The sequence below is a fragment of the Cyphomyrmex costatus genome, unplaced genomic scaffold, assembly GCF_001594065.2.
Source record: "Cyphomyrmex costatus isolate MS0001 unplaced genomic scaffold, Ccosl1.0 scaffold33, whole genome shotgun sequence".
In the NCBI taxonomy this organism is placed as follows: Eukaryota; Metazoa; Arthropoda; class Insecta; order Hymenoptera; family Formicidae; genus Cyphomyrmex; species Cyphomyrmex costatus.
Window position 1 is genome coordinate 476297 of NW_017277450.1, and position 22969 is coordinate 499265.

General features: G+C 39.6%; 1 protein-coding gene across 8 annotated transcripts in view; it reads right to left on the reverse strand.

Annotated features, from left to right (window-relative positions):
* The window catches only part of LOC108775896 (Protein tyrosine phosphatase 99A), a 78384-nt gene that overhangs the window by 7754 nt on the left and 47661 nt on the right, over positions 1-22969 (reverse strand). For 2 of the 8 annotated variants that reach the window (XM_018542359.1, XM_018542352.1), the window contains exons 1-5: positions 14016-14527; positions 8109-8708; positions 2898-3107; positions 2057-2337; positions 1558-1814 (exon numbers count right to left, since the gene is read on the reverse strand). In XM_018542359.1, coding sequence (XP_018397861.1) covers positions 1558-1814; positions 2057-2337; positions 2898-3107; positions 8109-8280 — 920 coding nt within the window. In that variant the 5' untranslated portion in view covers positions 8281-8708; positions 14016-14527. The other 6 variants (XM_018542357.1, XM_018542360.1, XM_018542355.1 and 3 more) reach the window with 6 other exon arrangements.

Here is a 22969-nt window from a genome sequence, read left to right on the forward strand (position 1 = left end):
GAGAGAGAGAGAGAGAGAGAGAGAGAGAGAGAATGAAAGGACGGCAATTTAATTTTTGAACTTTGACAGGATTAATATAAGCTGTACACTTAAATAAATTAAGCATCACGATTTTATAAGAAATTTAATAGGAAATAGACTCTTTTTCAAGATATTAATTTATAAAATGAAATACAGGATATTAACTTGACAAATTAAGTATCATAGAAATTTTTTCCAAGAACAAGATTCGAAGATCGTAAATGAGAGGAGGTTGCTAGGACATACAATACCGACTACAGCGGGAAATCAAGCGGGAAAGTCTGAATAGGAAAAATGGTTGCGGGTGCGTGCGAAGGTGCGCGTGATTGCATCGCTCGCTCCGCGAACTTTCTAATTGCCCGCACCATACTTCAAATGCGATTCGCGATCCAGGCATACGTTTACGCTTCAACACATACCGGATACCATCCGGTCGACAATTTCCAGCTAACAAAAATGACAGAACATTTGTAGCGTTAGATCGATCGGTGCAGAACGGAAGTGAAACGTCGGCGATGCGAAATAATACTTCGCAAGATCGACCGTAACTGTAAAGCGTAACTCATTGCAGCGAGAGAAAGTATAGATCTTTCGTTGTCACTTCTCTGATTTGTGGTTTTTATTCTAACTTTTCGATCGTATTTCGTGTCGGCCACAATAAAGTTAATAATTAATACCGATTATCTCGATGTAGGTGTCATTTCAATAACGTAAGGAAGAGAGTCTGTGTTTAACGTGTATCATACACTACATTGAGAAAAATTTCTTTGTTGAAAATGAACGAATCAGAAGATTCTGTTTAAATCAATCAGAATTCTTGTTATCTCAGCTGAAATTATAATATATTTAACTAGAAAATTTTGATTTCAATCAGAATTTCGATTAATGTAACCACTTTTTTTTCCAGTATAGATTGTTCGGATAAAAGATACAGATCAGGAATTTAAATGACAGTACACAATTGGAAAATTTGTATTAAATTTAACATATTTTCCGTTTTCCAAACGGTCCATTTAAATTTTTGTTTAAATTTAAAACAGAATAAATATATTGAAAGTAATGCAAATATTATGTAAAAAAATTAATACAAAAAAGATAATATTGACACTTTGTAAGCAAAAACTGTGAAAAACATATTTTTAACATTTACGATATATTAAATTAACACATACTTTATTCATTCACTTCACTTCAAAACACATTATTTTTATGTTACTTGTTTACTCAGTCATAAATTGTGCTAGTTTGACACTAAAAAATGTCAATTTAACACAAACTATTTAAATAACATGATCACATCACATTAAATAACTCGAAACAATTCAACACAAAGTGTTAACAAGAAATTGAGTGGAAATGTTTCTTACTATGTACAAAAATAGGTAATTTTAATACGCTCAACGGAGGGTTTTGATTTTGATTTATACTTTTAATGCGCTCATCGACGCGCGGAAATATATCGCCCGGCGCGATCGGATGCAGTTAAAGTTTCCTTTGTATGCGCGATAACGCGCCGTGCGTTAAACCGTGACTTACTTCCACAGCACGAAGGACGTAATCGCCAGCATCACGGCGAAGCAGGCGCAGACCATACCGGCGATCACCCCCGCACTGAGATCCTTACTGCTGCGGCGCATCAAGGGCGGTATCTTGTCGCAATCGCGGGTGACCAACACCTTCGTCGGCATGGAGCTGTCACCTCGGATGATTAGACGGTTGTCTATTGTGCTCTTGGTGGCTCCTCGTACCACAATCTCGTAAACAGTGTTCACCGTCAGGTTAGGTATAATCGCCTGCAAGCATGAATTCACAAACATTTCTTACGTGCGCGGTAATTGCATTTTATCTAAATGAAAAATTGTTAACGAGGTACAAGGTAAAAGCAAAAAGTAAAATTGCCTTTATTAATAACATTATTATCAATAATGAAACAATTAATTTATAATTATTACATTAGATACAAAATATGTGATAAATTCTCATTATATCGCTCCGCGATGTGATTTATTGTTAAATATTAAATTGTAAAACGTACCCCACTCTCGAGATGACTTTTGTCGGCCGACAGCTCGATCTCCTCGTAATATCGTCCATTATCCCTTCGATAATTGATGTAGTAGTAATCGATCGAGCCCCAGAAGTTCGCCGGTCTGGCCCAGTGAACGTAAACTGACTCGTGCGATTGGCAAGTTAAATTCAAGATCTGAGGCGCGCTCGGTCCAGTTATGTCGGTTCTACGAATGATCTGATCGGATGGCTCGCCCTCGTTCTTCCGCGTGTAAGCCTTCACCCAGATCTTGTATTCGGTGTACGGGACTACAACATGGTTCATGAATGACAATTGAGCTAATTTAGTTTCATGAATGAAAGTTAAAGAGACTATTTTTTACGGTGACCGTAATCCGATCGGATCTTAACGAGATTCCCTCAAGTAAAACGGTTTCCATTTGTAATTATAATTATCTCGCAACAAATGCATTTACTTGTAAATGTGAGAAAAAAATACGTGCGACGATAAGAAATCTTCGAGTTTTCATTATCAATAAGCTAAGTACACCGACCTGTCTCCGGTCGTCTGTTGTAACGATTATTCTCTGTCGAGTGAAGATTACATGGTTAATCTTGTGTTATCTGGCGCGTTAAAAAAGCCACAAAGGCCGGATAGCACACGTCGACCGATGTTAAACATCGTGTATTCATGCGCGTTAAAATAAATAAAAAAGTAAACTTAAGCGTGACGCGCTATTGAGTATATCCGCTATTCATTCACATAATTTAGAATAATTCAGAATAATAGAAGATAAAATAATAAATCGCTATCTTAAGTAATATTATTCACACGTCAGTCGTGTTCTTTATGCAACTTGTATACTTACGCAGTTCTTTCAGAACGAATTCAATATACGAATCGTCGGAGTCCGCAGATTTGTCGGGTATGTGCATCTTAACGTCCGTGTAATTGGAATGCATGTAATAAACGCGGTAACCGGCGATGACACCATTAGCGTTCTCAGGCTCCGACCACGAGAGTTCAATGGTGCTGCCCGTGATTCCTCGAGACGTGAGATTCTCCGGCTTTGTCGGCGCTGGAATGAAGAGAGAGAAAAAACACGTGTTTTTATTATAATAAATCGATCTAACCTTTCCTTTCTCGTCATTGTTCGCAATGTATGTCGCGCTGAGACAAAGTATTCATGAGAAGCCCATTCAGAAATAAAACAAACTTTCTAGTTAAAATTCTCATTTCATTTTTTTATTGTCAAACGGCAGGCTTCTTCGTACGAGCCGTACGCTATTTAAATAGACATAAAGAAATAGACTGTGCCGTGCACCTTTTCTATGGCACATTTTCTATATGTGTACGTTGGGTCAGATATAAACGGGAAAGAGATACGAGACATTGGATCTTATCCTGCTCTTTACTACGCGTTGCATTAATAAGAAAAGAATATGACTCGATGTTCTCTCGCTGTGTTCCAGGATATTCCGAGATGTATAGCCAACGTGTCGGGTCTATTTCTTTACGTTTACAGTTATCCGTTTTCTCTCTTTCTTTCAGCAGCAGATATCGATATCCAGCCCAACTATATTTCCATTTTTCTAAAGCTCCATTTTTTAGAATAAATAATACGGATAAATAAACGACCGTCCAAGCGTTCATAAGGGAGTTCAAATTTATTGAATATTCATACATCTGCCACGGCATTACCATACGCCGCGCGGTGCGCAGTATAAAACATGCAAATTGATTTGCATTCCTCGACTGCGTAAAATCATTGACAGTAGACTTGTTTAAACAGCTCGTTCCAACGTGCTCTAAATAGAACATAAGTGACGCGTAGTAAAAGAGATCCTCGAATCTACGCTGAAAGAATGATTTTTCGCTGAATCTAAGAATTTAGTTAGATACAGATCTAAAAATACTTTAGTTGGATCGTCAAAATAATTATGTAGGCGTTAGGCGTTGATTACAAATGCTGCAAACATTCTAATAACCGTTTATACGTTCTGTATAATTATTTCGATAGTTCAAATAAAATTATTTTTTCAGATCTGTATGCACTCTCTAAAATTTTTAGAATAAATTTCACTCTGAAAGAATCATAAGGATCGAAAATTGAACCACACTTTTCCAAGGTTGGCTCAATTTTCACTCTAGAAAGAAATTCACTTCAAAGAATTCAGAGAGTAAATAAAATTTTTAGACACTTCAGAAAAACTGTTCTAGCAAATGAAAAATAAGGAATACGAATATTTATAATGAACCAAAACTAGATTCTTATAATAAAATTAAAATAAGGAAACAAAGTTAAATAAATTTCTAACTTTTTCCGATTCTAGTATAAAGTCCACTGCAGCACCTCGTAATTTTGCGTCTACTTTAATCCTGTAAAAGGATTTTCGATTCCGTTCAATCAATTCGGAGATTTTTATACGACTAGTAATGTCAATAATTTGGTCACTTCGGCATCCCCTTACGCAAGATCGTTAAATTATTTTACTCATCGATACGGGAAGAAAATTGTTTCCTCTTACTGAATCTTATCCTGAAATTTATTTGGCGGTCGTTCCACATTGTCATCTCCTGCGATATTAGAGCTTATCGAATTCGCATTAGATTAACGACGTGTAATAAAACGCAAGGCTGTCGGAGAGCGGGAGAGTTACCTCTTACAAGCTTTATGAGTTGCGGCGGCGGATGATGTCATATCGAGTCTGTGCCATGCACGGAGACGGGTAGATCATGTTCTCGTATTACTATCGGGCTAAAAAACGAATACGATTACGAACCCGTAAAGCGCAAGGTCACGATTGCTGCACGTGGCATATGGAAAATGATCTACACGCCGATACACTACTTAGAATCTGCTGAAGCTCGTTTTCGTCGAAGCAACATTCATAGTAACGAATTATCGAGAAATGATCTCATCCCGCGAGTGGCCGCACGACGATTACGCGCGACAAAGCGTTGTAAATCGCGGGACAAACCGATACGCCACATTCGCGATTGCGAGAATCGAAGAAAAGTTCCTTTGATGTATAATCTATGAGGATTATCGCCCATTTCGCGGAAGCAAGGAGCCGAAGAGAACTATGTAGGCGAAAGTGCCTTTATTAGGATAGGTTCCCACTGAGTAACGGTTCACGAGTGAAAGGAACAACCGATAAGAAACCGACGTACCTGCTGCATGCACTTTGATTTGCGCTGCTACAAGTTGCATCCGAGCCGCAACTATTTCCAATTTCTCGACTTTCATTCGCGAACAGATAGTTTCGATTGATCAATTAACATGTTTTGGATGATATTAAGAAATTTCTTAGAAATCAATACAGTTTTTGAACATAAAGAGAGGATTATTTTTGCAAATTCTGTTAATAATGGAGATGATATATATTTTTTCACTTTATAGTTTATTATCAGGGAAAAGTCAGGGGATTTGCCAAATTTTCTGGAAAATAAAAATTCTTATCTTTAAAGAACTCCAATATGCGTGTATACATCATACGCATCTAAGTGTCAGCAATACTATCGATTTAAATTGCTCTTTCACGATTTCTAAATAAGGACGAAAATATAACAAATTTTATCTTTAATATATTAAATTTTGTCTGGAATTAGGGAAAAATTAAAATTTTAGGATGAGAAATTTGTAACAATCTTGATTATGCTAATAACTTTTTTTACTTCATAAAAGAGTCTCAAGAATACTTTTGTGTTCGTACCCTGACGAGACCCTGACATGCATTCACATGTCTAGATTAGGCTATCGGCCTTGATCCTGTCATAAAAATAGAATGTCCGGATAGCACGCGCGAGAGACGTAATACCGCGAATTTACCACTCTTAAGACAATTCTGAGGACGAGCGTATTTCCATAATTTTATACATCGACGACACTTGAGGTCAGTAAGTAATCGTTGCCATGACGATACACGTGCTGTTACGTTACATGCTGCGCATGCAAAAAAAAAAGGCAAATCTGACGTCTGTACTATTTCATGTAGATACGAAAACACCGAGTCAATCCTGTCAATATTTTATTACGCTTTTATGCGTGGAAAATAATACGTACGCTAACCGATTCATCCGCAATTATGGTCAGGCAAATCCCGCGCGCAATAAAAAAAAAAAAAGAGTTGCAAAATATCGTTTTCCCGCAACGCACCAAGTCCGCGTCAATTGCAACGGGTTACAAAATAAACCAGCGAACGATTCACACTTGTGTCATAACATCGCGCCACGTGTAAGCACGCGAGTTGGTGTGCATTTAAATAAAACGTTTGTGCAATCATTGTAGGCGAGACGCGGGTTAAGAAGAAGGCGAAGTCCCGGATTCCTTCAAGGTGTCTCGATGCGAGAACGAGGCACGCACGTACGCTGCACCGCACCGGTTGCGTTCCGTGAAATCGAGACGGAACGGGAAATGAGTTAAGCGTCGATTACACGAGTGGACAGTCTTATGCTCACAAGGTGATTACGAGGTGATCACTGCTGTGCGCCGCGTAACGCAATACCCGAGTACATGACATTTCCTAGTGAAACTCACGGCGTTTGTTTTTACCAATTAATTACGCACTAAACGTGACTACGAGATTTTCACCGCTCTGAATTAATTTACATATTCCAAGCGCGCGCGACGCCACGTTTCACTCACGCGAATATAAATTATCGATTTAGAGCTCATTTTCTGTGCGTTAATAATGTATTGTTCGGTTTATCTTAGTGCACCGATCGCTCGATTATCAAGTTGACTGTAATTGAAAACGCGCGTATACATAAATAACTTCAATTTCCAGACGTAACATTGGCTCGGGTTTACATCACCTAATTTCATACGTTGTAATTTCACGCCACGTTGAAGTAGATTTGGATTCGCAGTAAAGTATCGCAACGAGGTCTTATCTGTTAAATGTTATCCTATTCAATTTAGTAAAGACGCTATAAAATAATACACTTCGAAGCATCGTATTCGAAGCGTATCGCTTCTTCGTTTCCTCTATTATCGTGCTTCATTTCTATCGCTTGTATTCATTTGCCGTAACAACGTAACTAAAAAATTGTTATTTTTAAGTTGTAACAAAAACTTGAAAAAAGAAAAACATACCTTAAAAGTACATGTTTTTATCTTTTTACAATTAATTATTACATCGAAATTACGTTTCAAAATTTTAACGATTCAAAATATCTCAATTTACTTTCTAGAAAACTTTTTTATTCTGTTGCGTCGTCGTCGATGCAAATAAGCAATGTCGTCATTACTTGTATTTAATTTCTACGCGGAAAAATTTTTTTACACGGTTTTCCCGCGTAAGTTTATTTAAAAATTGTTAAAAAATTTTCCTGGATATAAATTTCAAAATAATTTTGTTGAATCATCAAAATAATTATGTAAAACGCTTAAACGATGATGGGAACGGTTAAAACAAAAAGTTTTAATAGTCTAGTAATCAGTTTGACTGTCCTACATTGGAGTTGTTTCACAAATTCCTTATTCTAAAACTCCATAACTTAACCATAACTCTCCCTGATTTTCAAACAAAATGTCCTGATTTTCTCTAACTTCAATAATATTAAAAAATTTATTGTTCTGATTTGGAAACCGCTCAACACGTATTTTATTGACAAATCAATTTAACATAGGAAAACTGCGTATGTATTTATATTAAACTTCTTTAAAGACAAGAATTTTAATTTTCCAAAAAATTCTGCAAAATTTCTTGATTTTTCCCTGATTTCTTCGACTATTTTCAATTTTCTTGACAATTCTCCGATTTTCTTAATTTTGTCGCAACCTTACTACATATAATTATTTTTATAGTCCAACAAAATTATTTTCAGCTCTATATCTGGCTAAATTTATAGATACTTCAATAAAGCGGTTCTTTTTAAACTACTATTTGTACTGATAAAACTTGTTTACTGCTTTATCAAGATACTGTCTGACTATCATGTAATACATAGGTACATATATTCTTCATAGTTTTTTTTTATATTACATTATACTTTAAACGCTTCGCACTTTCTCCAAGCGTGAAGCACAATTCTATGCCAGCCTCTCTGCCACAAGATGACCCCGCCGAATTACCTCCAATATCGCTGTCATTCTCCATGGAAAACGGCATGATGTAGGTCGTTCGTTCAAAGATTGTCTCGTCGGTCGTCAGCGTGATTGGATCCGCCGTGGCGACGAGGAGTCTCAATATCAGGGCTAGCGAGGCCGCCAGTTGAGCGGCACTGGCCACGTTGGCCCACGACATTTCTTCTTCTTCTTCTTCTTTCTTTCTTTCTTTCTTCGCACGCTGCAGTTGCAGCTGTAGAACGCCGCGTGCTCGCGCGTGTACGTCTCCCTCTCTCTCTTTCTTCCCTTTTTCTCTCTTCCTTTCTTTCACTCTTCTCCAAATCTTCTTTCTTTCTTTCTCTCTTGCTATTTCACGAATTCGCCCATCCTCGCCGAAGAACACGGCACACTCCTCTCGCGACGCGTCTTCGCTCAATTATCGCACCGTCTTTGTCGCAGCGGTCCAAGAGCAAAGCGCACAACGATGCATTGTACATCAGTCGATTTATTATCACTGTCACATTGCGGGCGCAAAAGGTTCCTTGAGTTATCGGGCGACGAATCAAGCTTTCGGCGAGAATCGTCGCGGCGTGATTGCACGGCGTTAGATTTGAGAACGACTACTTCCTGTTGAGAACACAAACAACCTCGCATGAGTCCCGAGGCGACGCTATCGCGAGCGTGAGTTCCTCGTGGATCAGCCCGGCGACTCGCGTGCGAAAGAGAAACACCCAAGTGAGAAGAAATCCCGGCGGAGCGTGCACGGCGGATGCGGAAATCGCACTATCTACGTGGAACGCGAGAGAGTTCCACGAGGTCAGATCTGACTCTATCTGACTCGGAAAGGTCGAAACGAAAGTTGACATCGATAGCGCACACTGCGCATCTCTATTCGCACCGATAAGACTTGTATATACACTGTGCTTTACCAATATTTAAATTACTCCCGTAGCGATAGCAATCGCTTTAACGCTGCAAACAAAGACTCAAAAGGTAGATCTCTAGGAAGGTAACCGAAGTATTATTACAAATTACCGATCGTGTTTCTAAGTATTCGTCATCCAATGCATGCATGATCGTGTATCGCGAGGGAAGATCGTAGGCAGCAACGGATTATTCGGCCCCCTTGGAACGTTGTGGAGTCACTTCCCCTTACATTTTTAGTGGGATAGAGATTAGGGGAATAAGCGTCCTAAACAACGATGGTCAGTATCGATATATCGTCCTATCAATCAATCTGTTAAGCATAAAAAAGTATGATTCTACTGCTGAGAAAAGTAATCACTCAATTTACTTTCTTCCTTTTAAGTAACGGTCATCTTTAACAAAAAAAATTTTCTCGACAATGTTAAAATATACTTATAAATTTTAAAAGAACTCATCAATGTGTACTGAAAACAAGAATTTATTTCTTCTTCTTTTGACGAATTTTATAAAATTGATCGAAGAAATCTGATTTTAATTTACAGGTATACGAACTCTTTTGAAATACTTGAAATAAGTAATTATTATATTACTTGTGTACAATATGTACTTTTTTTTATACACTGAGAAAAAATACGTATGTATTATATATAGTGTATTTTAATAAATATTTATTTGAGAGACACAACAAGTATTTAACTAAATATATTCATTAAAATCAACTATATTTTTTCTATAATAGTATAAATAATAATATTAGATAGAAGTGAAAAAAGTAGCAGAAAATATATCTGCAATTATATATCACTAAAAGTTAGGACACATTTTCTCAAAAACGATTTTTTTTTCAAAATTATAATAATTAAATGTTTTCGTTTCTTTACTACATCTTCATTATAGATTATTCCAGCAACATAATAATAACATTGAAACATTCCTGCAAAATATATGTATATATCTATTTATTTAATATTTCAGTGACATTGTAAACATAGCAATAAATGCTGCAAGCTTCTGTGTGTTAATTTTCAAAATGTTGTTAAGATTATTGCATAAGAATTTTTACTAAAGAATTGAAATTAAAAAATGAATTTCTTAAATATTCTCATTTGTAGAGATTTAATTCGTGATACAGATTATTTCTCAATCGCTTAGAACGGAAGCCTCAGACTCATATCTTTACAGGAGAACTAATCTCTAAATAAAATCTCAGCACAATATAGAAAGTTTTTATATGTACAAGCTCTTTTTCCCTTTACATCCTTTCAATTTCCGATCAACGAAGAGAGGGTACTTTTGAAACGACGAGAGTAAATTTTCCTGATATAATGCGAACAATTAAACATCAGTCGCGGGAGAAACTGAGTTTGCTCGAACGCCGGGTTAAATGGATAAAGAAGCAAATTATAGGACGGCCAATAACAATAGCGCTTCCTCGTCAATAGAAAGGGAGAGAAAGAGAGAGAGAGAAAGATAAAGAGAGAGAGAGACTCCTCGCACAAAGAGAATCGCGCTCCAGTTTCATATTCCATTTACTGCCTAATTGGCATGGAATAGATAAATAATTGCAAGAGCTTCGAAATAATGCCGGCGAATAACGCGACACGCGTTATTTCGCGACAATATAAACTTTTATTCAATGAAGAAGAATCGCGCGCGCATGCGACCACATAACGATGGCTTACAATTGGCTCATAAAGGAATAATGACGTTTCGTTAAAGTTCTTTTTATGCGAAACATAAAAGATGCGTGTTGCATGCTTCGCATTGAAATGGTAATTAAAATATGATATTTCCTTTATCGCATTTACGATTGAAGTTACTGTAATTAAAGTAACGGACTGTGTGTGCGTGATGTTGAATATTTGTTAGCATAGGAACATTTAAAAACTACGGTCCTCTGCGAAAAAGGGCGATGCAAAGCGGATGAGACTAATCCACGATTCCCACGTCAATTCCACGCTTGCACGAGTTTTTACTTCACAGTGAGACAGAACCCTGTATATAATCGTCCAAATGAGAGTAGATAAAAAAGCGCCCGCGCCGGGGCCGCGCCCTATTTCGTGACTCGTCTACATTTGGCCGGCGCGCGAAACCAAATGTCTCACAATGATGCACTATCGAAAATTACCCGGAAGAAGGAGCGACAATAAATAAAACGAGTGAGTGAAATCAGCACATTTGGCGCTGTATGAATTTTGTAATGTAATCAAGTCTCGCATCTCTTCCGAAAGAAGGAAGCTTCCGAAAGTATAATCCTCCTCACATATCTTCGATCAGGATAAGGAGAGAATTGGAGAAGAGAGAGAGCAACGTCGGTGGATTGCATATTGCACGCGGATGCTCCGATAAACGCGCCACGGACTATTCATGAGGAACGTCAGGTCGAAATTGGGACAACCCGAGAGTCCGTGATTCGAAACGGCAGCGAGGAATGGATTGACCCCGATCGCGATTTTTGCGCGAGAGAAACACCGGAGCGTGCGTCGACCCTACGACGATCTGTCGTCGCCGCGTGCTTCCTCCCTCGACGATTCTGTTGAAGCATTTAAAAAAATTTAGCTACACGAAAAAAAAACGATTTTGATGAAATGTCTGAAAATTTGACTAGACACAGATCCGAAGATAATTTTGTTAGGCCATCAAAATAAATTTTGTAGAAATATCAGATATAATGAGTAATGTTGCACAAAATTTAAATATTCTACAATACGTGAGAGTTTGAGCGTCCTACGTCATTATTTTGATGGTCCAACAAAATTATTTTCAGATACTTTAGCGAAACTATTTTCGTGTAGGTACAAATTTGAAAAGATTTTGTTTGAACCATCAATATATATAATTATACGGGACGCTCACACAAACTGCATTGTGAAATTTAAAATGTCAAATTATACCCAATTTTTGAGTTATATAATGCTTTTAATTTTTCTCGATCATCGTTACTCCTATTTAATACATTGTTAATTTTATAAAAATAATGGAATTAAACAATTTAACAGATAAAAATATTAAATTTGACTCAAATTAATTTTATTACTTCCTAAATACATTAAGATAGATGTTTACTCTGAACTAATTACAGAAATTTATAATTTATTATAACATACATGAGTTTAAAAATAACAAAATGTTATTTAATTTAAGGAATTGGGTTATTATTGCTGCTTCGAGATATCTAGTCTGATTACTAGAATATCAAAAATTTTCGCAGTATTATTCAGATTCTTGAGATTTCTAAAAAAAGTTTAGTAACAGCTGCTTAAATATTTAGTGAAACAATGTCAATTAAATGATTGATTGACATAACTAAAAATTATTTTACTTTCCTAAATACTCAGTAGGTATTACCAATATTTAAGAAAACAAAATAATTTTTGGTTGTATTAGCAAACATTTAGTAACTATTACCAAACTCTTTTTCCAGCATATGAAATTATTTTTCAATTCGTATCTAGCTAAATTCTGCAAACAAAATCGTTCTTTTCGTGCGCGTTCCTTTTTCTAGGGCGCGTTTAGATTTCCATCCACACTCTCTCTGGATATTTTATTCTTTTTATTCTTTTTTAACATTCAGTGAACAACAAGAATTAAATAAATCTGAATGGCACTCAAGTGGAAATCTGAACATAGCCCTTTGCGCGATGCGTGGCTGCGGCGGATGCACCGAGTTCTACCGATCGAACTCGCAACGACGACCGAGTCCGTCAAAGTCGCTTCGTCGACGTCGACGTCGTCGTCGTCGTCGTCGTCGTCGTCGTCGTCGTCGTCGTCGTCGAGCGTCGCCACGCGGCGTCGCACCGCATCGCGACGGAATCATTCTGCTATATTTTCTTTCGAATCGAACCGGAAGTTAGAGAGACGACTTGATTCTCTTCGTCTCTTTTATTATTCAACATAATTCGCAATCTGCTTTATTTTTTAGAATCACACTATCGTAGCGATGCTTCTATTATTCAATGACATTTATTGTCCGGTTAAAAATTTATGATTTTTCTCGCGATGATCGAAATTCTACTTATAAAAACAGCACGTTCAAATAGTCAGACTTTCTTGTGTCAAGTATGAACAAAGCAAATCAAACGTTGTCACAGTTGTGTCATTGAAATGTATCGATATTTCTCGTTAATCAAAATGATCACATATATAAAATAGTATTATTCGTTTTCTTTCTTCATCGAATATAAAAGAAAATAAACAGTGTCAATAAAATCGATTGAAGTTTGCTACAATCGAAATGAGTTTGCAATAGAAATTTCTTGCGTCAAATATAAAAGGACTGAAAGTTAAGCGACACGAAAAAACGCTACGGATTTAGTTCCCATTTTCACTTTAGTGATATCTGTCGTCTCATTGAAACCGATTAATACTTTTCGATGACCAAAATCATTCGTAAAATCGCATCGTATTCACGCTCAAGTCAACGCACTGGAAAGCAAAGTTAGAGGAAAAGAGAGAGAGAAAGAGAGCAAGTGTTATTTTTCTGCACAGTGAATACGTTCGTCCATCGATTAATCAACTCTTCTTCCTTTTCTCTTCCGTTTCCCTCTCAAGCATTCGCTCGCGACGACATTCACAAAGTACAAGGAGGACATAAAAGAATTCCAAGGATTCTTTCCCGAAGGACACAGCAATTCGGTTTCGTACTTCCTGCACCTGCCTGACGCACTGGAGAAACCTGACGAATCGAACGAGAGGAACAAAAAAGAACCACCGTGAAAGATGTAAAGCGAGGTGTAACGCGCAAAGTTACAGCGTATACGGAGAACATTACGGATTCGCCGCACCAGTTTCATTTTGGCACTGCTCGACATGCACATCTCTCTCGCTTACGCTCGCGTCTGGTATCGACCCCTCGCGACCCCGTCGTCGTCTCTGCCCGCTCCGAAATCCGCGATTCGGAGCAGCGGGACTCGCCGATCGAAGAGCGACTCCCGACTCGCGCGCGGCCCGAACAAAGGATCACACCCATAGGCGAGCGACGACCTGCCGCCCACGATATATCCTTACGATTTCACGGACTAGGCGTCAACCGCAGCGATCCGGAGGAGGCGTCGTCGGAATCGACGGGTCCGCCGCCATCTCGGCGAGCTCGCCTGTCTCTCTCTCTCTCTCTCTCTTTCTCTCTTTCTCTTTCTCTCTCTCTCTCTTCCTTCCTCTCTTTCTTTCTACCAGCAGCGGGACAGCCTTTCTCTCGGTCGCGACTTTTCGCACTCGCGGGGCGATTCCACGAACCCGCCACACCACGAACCGCAAATCGACGCGAGGAAACGCACGCGACTCCGGATTATTTTTACACGAAAGCGGCCACTCACACTGCCGGGAATGACGCGCGTACTGTCAACCGCGCGCGTGAGCGCGACGCGTGCACGCCAACGACTATACACGCGCACTCGCGTTGCATCGACGAGATTGACGAGGTAGTGCTCACTACGAATTTACGCACGTTCACGCACTCACGCGTCCACGCGAGCGCGCGCGCGCGCGCGACGTTTTCGCCGCAGCTCGTGCATCGTTGCGGGTCCCTCTCGTATCCGGCGCATCACCGGGGGCACTGTACATATATATATATATATATATATATATATATATATATGTATGTACAAGAGCAGGGAATCTCGCACGTCGTTCGAAATATTTATATCGAAATTTCCATCTCTCCTCGAGGAACACTCGGCTGCACCCACTCGCGTCTTATACGACGTTCTCCTTGTCTCTTCCTCAAGTGGATTTTCGACCTGCGAAGGGTTCACACACAAACACACACACACACACACAGTACCACGAGTATCCGATGATCCCAGGATCAAGTGTCAAGCCTCCACGGTAGTCACGAAGGCACCACTTCTTGACCTGGCAACGTTACACGCGGTCGAGAGACCCGAGAGATGCACGTGCGCTCGACGCGGATTCGATACTCCGTGTCCTCGTTGTCGTATGACTCCCGGCTACCGACGACGACGACGACGACGACGACGATGACGAGCAGACCGGCTGCTGGTGTGCCGATGCAGCGTGCTCGCCGCGGCCGACTCGAGCGGGCACTTCTCCTCTCTCTCTCTCTCTCTCTCTCTCTCACTTGGCTGCCGCGTGCTGAAAAATCGGGGAAAATCGATTGTCGAGACCAGGCGCGGCGTCGACCGAAACGCCGTAGCAGCTGCTCCCGCTTTCTCTCTTTCTCCCCTTCCTTCTCTCTCTCTGTCTCTCTCTTTCGCTCTCTGTCCCAATCTCTCTCCTCGTCTCTCCTTGGTCTCTCTCTGCAGTCGGCCTCCTCTATCGCACGGTCACCGGCTGTCACGATCCCCACTTCTTCTCCTTCCACTCGTGTCCGTTTCGCGTCTCTCTCGCACGAACGGGATCCTCTCTTTCTCTCTTGGACCTTTGAATCAGCTGCCTCTGACCTCTTTCTTTATCTCCCGTTTTCCTTTCCCTCTCTCTTTCGCTCTTCCTCATACTCATTAGTAAGCTTGTAAAATGAAGTTCGTTGGAAACTTCTTATAAATTGGCAGAATAGACTCTTTAGAAAAATACTAACTAAGGTTATATTGAATGTGGAGAAACGTTTCTGTGAATGAGAAATTCCCAAGTGTATTCGCGATGATTCGTGCATTATCCAGCAGTCTAGATTATGGGAATACTCCCTTCGGGAATAGAGCACTCCCGACATTCACGAGAAGAAATTTCTATATCGTAGTGAGAATAATGCCTGCAGTGGCAGCTAGAAAGTTGGTTGTAGATACGCAGAGCGATGACGATGATTCAGGATGTAACGATGAAAACGATGAATCATCAGCAGCAGCAGATTTAAACAGGCTATATAATGCATTCTAAATGAAGGTTAGAAACAAGGAATGAAACTTCATTTTGTAGAGACCTTGAGACGGTCGTTTTTTCCTCTCTCTCTCTCTCTCTCTCTCTCTCTCGCTCTCGGTGAAAATTATTTCAAAGTTCTATCTTAACATTTCAATTACAAACGGTAAATATTTTGATAGATACGTTCGTAATCCTGTGCGAATTGCCACGATGTGATAAGAGAAGTCCCGAAGTCTAAGTCTAGCCGAGGGCAATGCAAGCTCTCTCTCTCTCTCTCTCTCTCTGCTTAATAATTAACACAAATGTTAATACAAACGATATTGTGAACAAGCAAACATTCGCTCTCGTAACTACGTAGAACTCTCGTATTGCAGCTGCAGCTAAACCAGCTTTCCGTTGAATACCTTGTTACGAACGATACCCGCGTTCTGCTTTACCGTGCTTGGGTATATACGGTATTCCGTATCTGCTTTATACTCGGGGAGAATTTCCTAATTTAATTTCGTACACTCAGATTTATCGTTACAATTATTTCTACCGAGTCTTACGGAAAATCACGCGATGACAGTTCGATTTTATTATCTTACCTCCTTCGTCGGTCATCACCGTCACGGTCGACGCCGGTCCGTGACCCTCGGGGTTGAACACCTGCAGGGAGACGAGGTACTGCGTGAAGGTATCCAAATTATGAATACTGTGATTCTGAAAAGGAAAAAAAATATATAATACGTTTTTTTCTTCTTCTTTTTACCTCTCATACATAATAAATGGCGTATTATAAGAACAAGTGTCACAACGCTATACTTACGTCGACAGCAGGATCACGAATGTAAACGTTTTTCATCTCTTCATCCGCTTTCTCGCGTCGCCGGTATCCGATGCGATACCCAAGGAACTCGCCGTGTATGGTGTCGCGACTCGGCGGCTTCCACGCCAGATAAATAGACGTCGCTGAGGTATTGTGAGCCGCCGTGATGGTCGGTTTTCCTTCTGGTACTGCAAATAATCATATATATTGTATACGTAAATCCTTCCAATCCTAAACTTCGGGGAAGGAAGCGGAATCCCAAAAATAGAAATAAGAGGAAAGCTAATCCTGAAAAAGTACATCACGCGTCCGAAAGGGAAAAGTATTACGCCTGCATTCATGAATACAATACGTATCTCGTTACACGAGGAAATTCGCGCGACTTTGAGTGGCCCAAGCTCATCTAAATATCGTGTGTTTATTCCATGCGAGAACAGATTGTTTTATCCCTTCGGGAAATACCGATGAAGCTTCGCGGCTCTCTCTCTCTCTCTCTCTCTCTCTCTCTCGCTCTCTCTCTCTCTCTCGCTCTCTCTCTCTCTCTCGCTCTCTCTCTCTCTCTCGCTCTCTCTCTCTCTCTCGCTCTCTCTCTCTCTCTCGCTCTCTCTCTCTCTCTCGCTCTCTCTCTCTCTCTCGCTCTCTCTCTCTCTCTCGCTCTCTCTCTCTCTCTCGCTCTCTCTCTCTCTCTCGCTCTCTCTCTCTCTCTCGCTCTCTCTCTCTCTCTCGCTCTCTCTCTCTCTCTCGCATTTTTTTCTTTTATTTTCACTAATATCTATAGTTCTTTATTTTATTCTTGTAATGTATTATTTTTACTCTTTTGTATTATATTTTTTATTATACTTTACTATCTTCATTTTTATCTGCAATGTATGTATTACATCTATATTATATCTACATTACATATATTTATATAATGTATCTTCTACTTTTTATGTCTTTTTTTGTATTTTTTTTCTGTTGCTCTCTGCTTTGTCCTATATTTACAGATTTCAGATAGGGCTTACTTTAGAACTAAATGCTTAATCAATCGATCTTTCTCCTTCTCTCTCTTTAATTATTATTTTTGTTTTTCTTTGTTACTATTTTGATCATTACTCCTTATTGTCCGTAACTCTTCATTTGTTAAGTATTAAGTATATCTTTTACTTTTTTATATTTTATTTTATTTCGTAGCTACTTTTGTTGCATTATTATTATATTTGCTTTTAGAACTAAAATAAGCGCTCAATCAATCAATCAATTAATTAATCTCTCTCTCTCTCTCTCTCTCTCACACGCACTCCTTTTTTATCGAAACATTTAAATTAAATGTTAAACACTACAGAAATCCATTAATTTATGAAAAAAAAAACTGATTCTAAAGAACAACGCGATATGACATATCGTAAAAATAATATTTAAAGTTGCTGCGGGACGCAGCGTTCAATGGCCGGAAATCGATAGTTGTGATTGCGTCGAATACCGAATAAATACGTAACTCTCCTGCCCCTCCTCCATTTTCCGGGCGAATAGAGAAAAATTAAAACGTAATATTTAATCGACAATCATGGATATAAATTTTCAAACTCTTGGAAATTTCAAGTTTTCCCATGTTTATGGAAGAGCGCGATATAAAATTTTGCAGATATTCATACGTGTTGTTGACGCACGCGCGAATGTATTTTATGCTCGACATAGAATGTACATTTTCGACGAAATCATTCGATCTATGTTAACAATATCTCTTTATATACATACACGCGGTCGTTTACCAGCATACGCACCGTTTATTGATCTCCCTCCCTCGTGAAATTGTTTTCGAAATCGGACATTTTTAATTCCACGTTTCCGCGTGCATATACGAACCGCATCTAAATCCGCATATCGCAATCCACATATGCGCGGTAAATTGATATCTTTTTCCATGTCGTTACGTGTGGAAAAATGAGTCGATGGAACATTGAATTTTTTCGCACCCAAAAAAATATATATTTCGTTTCATCGTGAATTTTTGCCGTTATTAAATATCGTTTTCTTCGCGCGCGACGCGTTTCACACGTCCGAGAAGCACCGTGTACGGCTATTCAATCTCCATGACGTCGACCGAAATACGCGCGGGTGTGAGTCGCTAAAAAATGGTCGTGTAATAATTTTAATGCCAGTGTAATTTGTTTCAGGTTGCCTTATCGCGAAGGCAAGGCAGGTGAGAGGCTCGTTGTCCCCAGTTACGGCAGACGAGCCAAGTTCGAAATAATTAGCATCCGCGTGTCACTTTTTGAAACACCCCCGTCGCGCAGTCGCGATATCGCGTCGGCACGTCGCGTCGGCGGACTCGGCCGCGGGGGATGAGAAATTATCGCAGAAATTATACCGAGACATTTAATGCGCGTTGTGCGTCAGTGGCCGCTCAGTTAACCTGACCGACCCATCCGTCGTGTTTAATGCCGGTGAAAACGTTAATTGCACGATAACGAAGCGATTAATTGTGCGACGACGATCGTACGGAGCGTCAGCGTCGTACAAGAAGTGGAAAAGTAAGGGATTTTGCCGCAATAACGAGCAGTTTCGCCATCGTCCATTATTTAATTATCAATTATTTTATTAATTAACGTTCAATTACCTTCTGTCTAACAATCTATCTTTATATTTGAAAATAAATATGACAATCGATCGCGTTAATTTATGATTCTAAGAAGGAATATGGTATATTGGATTAATTATATCTTTACAATTATTTCTGCGAGCGGAGAAGTATATATATCTCGCATAAAGTAAAATCGCGCCATTGATAAAAATGCTCTATACTTATATAATGAATTGTCAGAAAAGAGGATAACGTGCCGGCGTACAACGAATAAGCTGACAAGCGAATTGAGTATTAGTAGAAATAAGTGAAAGGTGATAAGTCGCTTAGGGTAGCCTCCGCCCCCTTCACTTACGTTGGGCAATTTTAACGTCGCGATAAATGCAAGCTGCACTTTTTACCGGCGCTAAATCTGCGTTAACTTATTATTACCCCGTCGGCGTGTTTATGACGATAGCGTCGGTTTTATGCTTCCGTGATATATTATCGAAGTACCAATTTCGCCGTAAGCGCTGAAACGCTTAATCGTGACAAACCGTCCGCGTAAACGTTGCTAATATTGTTCTCGAAATCTACGTATCGGCGTAATAGCGGCGTAAGTACACGAGCGCACATATTACATGGCTTAGCGTGCGAAATTACGCCATACCGATCGAAGTTGGCGCTTTACGTAATGCATCCCTTCCCCTCCCTCGTAATTAAACTGTAATTATTAATTTTTTTCTTAATACTTTGCGCTTTTTTACTATATATGGTAAAACAGGTAAAACAGGTGGGTTCGTGTCGAACTCGACTAACTCGAGTAAACGTGAGTTACACATAGTATACGAACGATAAGGCGTAAAAATTGGGCCGCATTGTCGGGCACGACATGATCGAAGAATCGTGGCCTGATTTGGTGCCCTCGGACGATTCATCATTTAACCGGGGCGCGACAAAGTATTGTCGTTATGTAATATCAAGGCGGAAAATAAATTACCTCGGTCACACTGTACTATAGAGATTCCTCGGGTTCCCATCGCTACGTCGAAACGTGACTCGCGGAAAGGCGCCTTTATTGCATCTGCCGAGTCCCTCTACTACTTTATCAACCCCGTCGGAATCGAAAATAGTTCGCACAGCAGGCAGGAGCTACCGCTCTTTCCCGATTCTCGAGACGACTCCCGCGAATGAACTTACTTAGGATCCCGACCCATCGGATGTTGCGGTAGCAACAATGCGATTCACTTCTTTTCCTTCTCCATCTCTCTTTCTCTCTGTCAATCTTTTGTTCGATTTTTAGCGAGAAAGGCTTCGTTCCCGTTTATTTCACGCCGAAGTTAATTATATTGAGTACGGGATATACATATAACTATCTAATCGATGAGCAAATTCCTCGCGGTTAAACCAATAGACGATTAAACCTTAAGTCCTTCATTTATCATTATTATTACAAGCGGTTGTAAATCTGCTCAACTTGCTCGAAATACAGAATTAACAATGTGGCCAGTGAATAATCTCCTTCAGCAAACATAATCGATAGTCACGTTGAAACGTTGATTGACACATAGAAATTTTGCACGGAAAGAACGAGTTAGCTGCAGAGATATCTGAAAGTTTAGCGAGATACAGATCTGAAAATAATTTTGTTGGACCGTCAGAATCTCGAGCATGATGAGCAATACTCTAAAAAGTTTTGTAACAACTAGTTCGAGTGTCATATATACGTAATTAATTTGTTGGTCCAACTATTTTCTAATCTGTGCTGAACTATAAATTTAGTTAGGTTTTCAGAAAAACAACTGTCATTACTTGTATAAGTACAATAAAGAAGAATCAATTTAATTGTTTCTTGTTTGCTTATTAGGTAATTCATTTTTACGTTCAATGGTTTAGTCGTAGCCGCGGATTCTCAAAGATACGCTCTTACATTGATCGAAAAAAAAGTGAACGGTGAACTGAGTTCCTACAATTTTCGGTTTGGCGCGAATGAACTTACCAGGACGACGCAGTGCCGACGGGTGTCCCGATGGCTAATTGGTAGCTTGGTTGCGCTGTATATTTATGGCGAGCGGGGGCGAACGAGGTCCGGAAATGGGTACGAGGACCGCGGTGCCGTATATACGTATTTGGACCCGGCCGCGAGGTAAAGTGGTAGTAGAGAAGTTTCGTCGGTCCGTGCCCTATTGATCCGGGTGTACGGAGGGAGGTGAAAGGGTGCTTTCATTTGAGCCATCGTGAATTCCCGTGCCGTTGCCACACGGACGAGCGGCCGAGCGACTATACCACCGAATCGACCTATCTACCTACCAACCGGCCTACCGCGTCCGATATCCACGAATTAGAATCACGAATTAGAATTCGGTAGCATAAACCAATGCGCGGCGGGATCCATGGTATCACGGCGTTGTTCGTCGTTCCGTTTGTTTGCCGAATCCGTCGTCGAATCTACCGGACTCGCGCGACGGGATCGGCGAATCGCGCGCGCAACGTGACCTGTCTACGCATCCTGTCAATATTGACGCATTATTCACCACTCGTATACGATCGTCGATGTCGATGTGGGCATATCGACTGCTACATTCCGTTTCATACGAATGCAAACTGAAACGAATCGTGCGTCGCACCGCGCCGCGTCGCGCCGCGCCGCGCCGCAATAACCGACGACGAGGAAGATATCGTTTTTCGAAGAGCGCGTCAACAGTATTTCCCGTTAGAGCCCGAAAATGCATCGTCCGTAATTAAAAACAGAGGGAACGAGGTAAGCACGAAAGTGTGCCGCAGATGGAGAAACGATGAAATCTATCATCGTTTTGAAAAATTACAAACAAAAAAAAACTGTCCTTTCGTTCTTTCCCGTTTAGTGTACACACACACATACATACAAAAATATCATTTTACTAAAAAGTGATTACCCAATTTTCTTCCTTTTAACGGTTATTTTTAACAAAACATATTTTTTAATAACAATTTAAAAATATGTTCATTAAAAGGAGAAAAATATTTTTGGTTGAATTAATTCTAGTGACAAATGAGCGATCCAGAATTCTTATTAAATCTACTGGATTTCTGATTAAATTTACTAGAATTCTAATTGAAATAATCAACACATTCAAAATTTCCTTGATTAAATCTTCTATATAAGAAGAATATCATAGATTTAACCAGAAATCTAATAGACTTAATCAGAATCTTGGATCGTTTATTTTCTACTACAATTCCAGTTAATTCAACCAAATATTATTCTTTGTGTAATTTTAGAAAAACTCGTATTAATATGTACTCAAAACAATTATTTTCTTTTAAAAAATATAACATTCATCGAAGGAACGACTTTATATAATAAGCAAATTAAATTTGTTTTAATTTAATGATCTTAATTAAAGTATTAAATTTGTACTAAAATTCAGAATATATTTTGAATAAATTTCATGCTTGTGATGGACTTACGGGTCTGTGGATGTAAAAGAACTTTCGAAATACTTAAAACAAGTAATTATTACTTGTGTAGAATATATAATATACTTTCCTTTGTGTATACATTTCTTCTCCCGTCTATTTGTCTTTTGTGAAGAATGTCGCGAGTGACGTACGAAACGTCGTTCGCAGAAATACATTCGCGGAAATACTTCGTTTCTTCGTATGTTGCGGCCGCGCACACCGTCGATTTCGAGTGCATGCGATACTCATTGCACCGACAACACGAATATATCGCGACCGCATTTCATCCTCGCCGCCGCGAACCAGCAGCGCCGGTTTCGCACGACGAATGTATCGTTTTTCGATCGTCGCTCCGTTTCG